At 35.0% G+C, this 1,353-nt stretch overlaps 1 protein-coding gene across 1 annotated transcript in view; it reads left to right on the plus strand.

Moving 5' to 3' along the window:
- LRRC2 (leucine rich repeat containing 2) overlaps window positions 1-1,353 on the plus strand; it is a 16,086-nt gene that overhangs the window by 9,460 nt on the left and 5,273 nt on the right. Inside the window, exon 3 of the mRNA XM_008582125.1 lies at window positions 1,065-1,201. Coding sequence (XP_008580347.1) covers window positions 1,065-1,201 — 137 coding nt within the window. The remainder of the gene's footprint in view (window positions 1-1,064; window positions 1,202-1,353) is intronic.

Consider the following 1,353-nt stretch of genomic DNA (forward strand, 5'->3'; position numbering starts at 1 on the left):
AATGATATGAAAGTATTAGTCCTAAGGCAAAAGATATTTTAAATAGATTAAGTGAAAATAGCGATTGACCATAAAAGAGATCACCCCTGGGATCCGAGCATGACAAAGAGGGTGAGACACTACTGCTTCTAAAAACAGTACCGTTACACTCTGCAAAATTTTAGATATGTACAGCGATTGCTTCAATAAAAAATCTGAAGAATGATAAAGTATAGGTGTTTTTCCTATTTTTGGATAGAGAAGGATCATAAAAGTGAATTCAGTAAAAGAGATTATGAAGGAGAAGTTGAATGGTCCTATCTACCTTAAAAATTAAAACTTTTTTACTTTCTTCATATGAAGACATTAAATAAATTTGAAAGGAAAATGAACTGGAGATATTTATACTAACATATGACAAATATGTGGCTTATATCTTCCATATGTACAGCAGTCCTCTATAAACCGATGAGAGCGCGCTAACACCCCTGACAGCAGGGCCTCTGATTACCACCAAAGACTCTTCAAGAGATTTTCTATTTTGATTTGAAATAATTATATCATCTTTCACATCAAGTCATCCTTAAAAATTGTGAAGATAGAAGAACAAATGCCATTTTAGTGTCTCTTCTTTAGCTTCTTTTTTTGTAGCAGTAGTCCATCTTTTAAATACCTCTTCTCTGGGGATTTTCTCTGAGTCCATCATTTTAAAGCTTGATATCACTAATTGAGAGTAATATGACACATTGCAAGACAACATGTAGTTTTAAGGATCTGACTGACAGAAAGCGTTATTGCCCCTTCAGGGCCTCACACCCTCTCTCCTCTGCCTGTGACTAAGTAACTCTCATTTCCCTATCAGACCTCGGAACCATCTCTGCCTTATGATGGCCTCCATAGTCTTGTTGGATTATTCTACAGTGGAATTCCACTCATGACACTAGTATCATTTGGTCAACTGTGACTTTCAAGAATAAGTGAGGACTTGGGATTTAATGCCACAGAGGTTATCTTCTTATGTGAGGAATTTTGCAGTTAAAAATGCACAGGTGAAATTGTGATATCTTCCATACTTTCTTGAATAGATTTGTAAACCTTATGGACAATCCTATTGATAATACTCAATGTCAAGATGTTGACGAAATGATGGAAAATGAACGGGATCGCCAACATTTTGATAAAGAAGTTATGAAAGCCTATATTGAAGATCTCAAAGAAAGAGGTGGGTTACTCATATGTAAAATTATTTAAAATGAATATACAGAATGCCACTAACCCATGCAACACATTTATTGACATAAGTCAAATTGAAAAAAAAGTTAATTGGTTAGGAGGCAGGTTATTTGTAAATGGTTTTCCCATTTACCACCCCCC

This window comes from Galeopterus variegatus, unplaced genomic scaffold, assembly GCF_000696425.1.
Source record: "Galeopterus variegatus unplaced genomic scaffold, G_variegatus-3.0.2 Scaffold2523, whole genome shotgun sequence".
In the NCBI taxonomy this organism is placed as follows: Eukaryota; Metazoa; Chordata; class Mammalia; order Dermoptera; family Cynocephalidae; genus Galeopterus; species Galeopterus variegatus.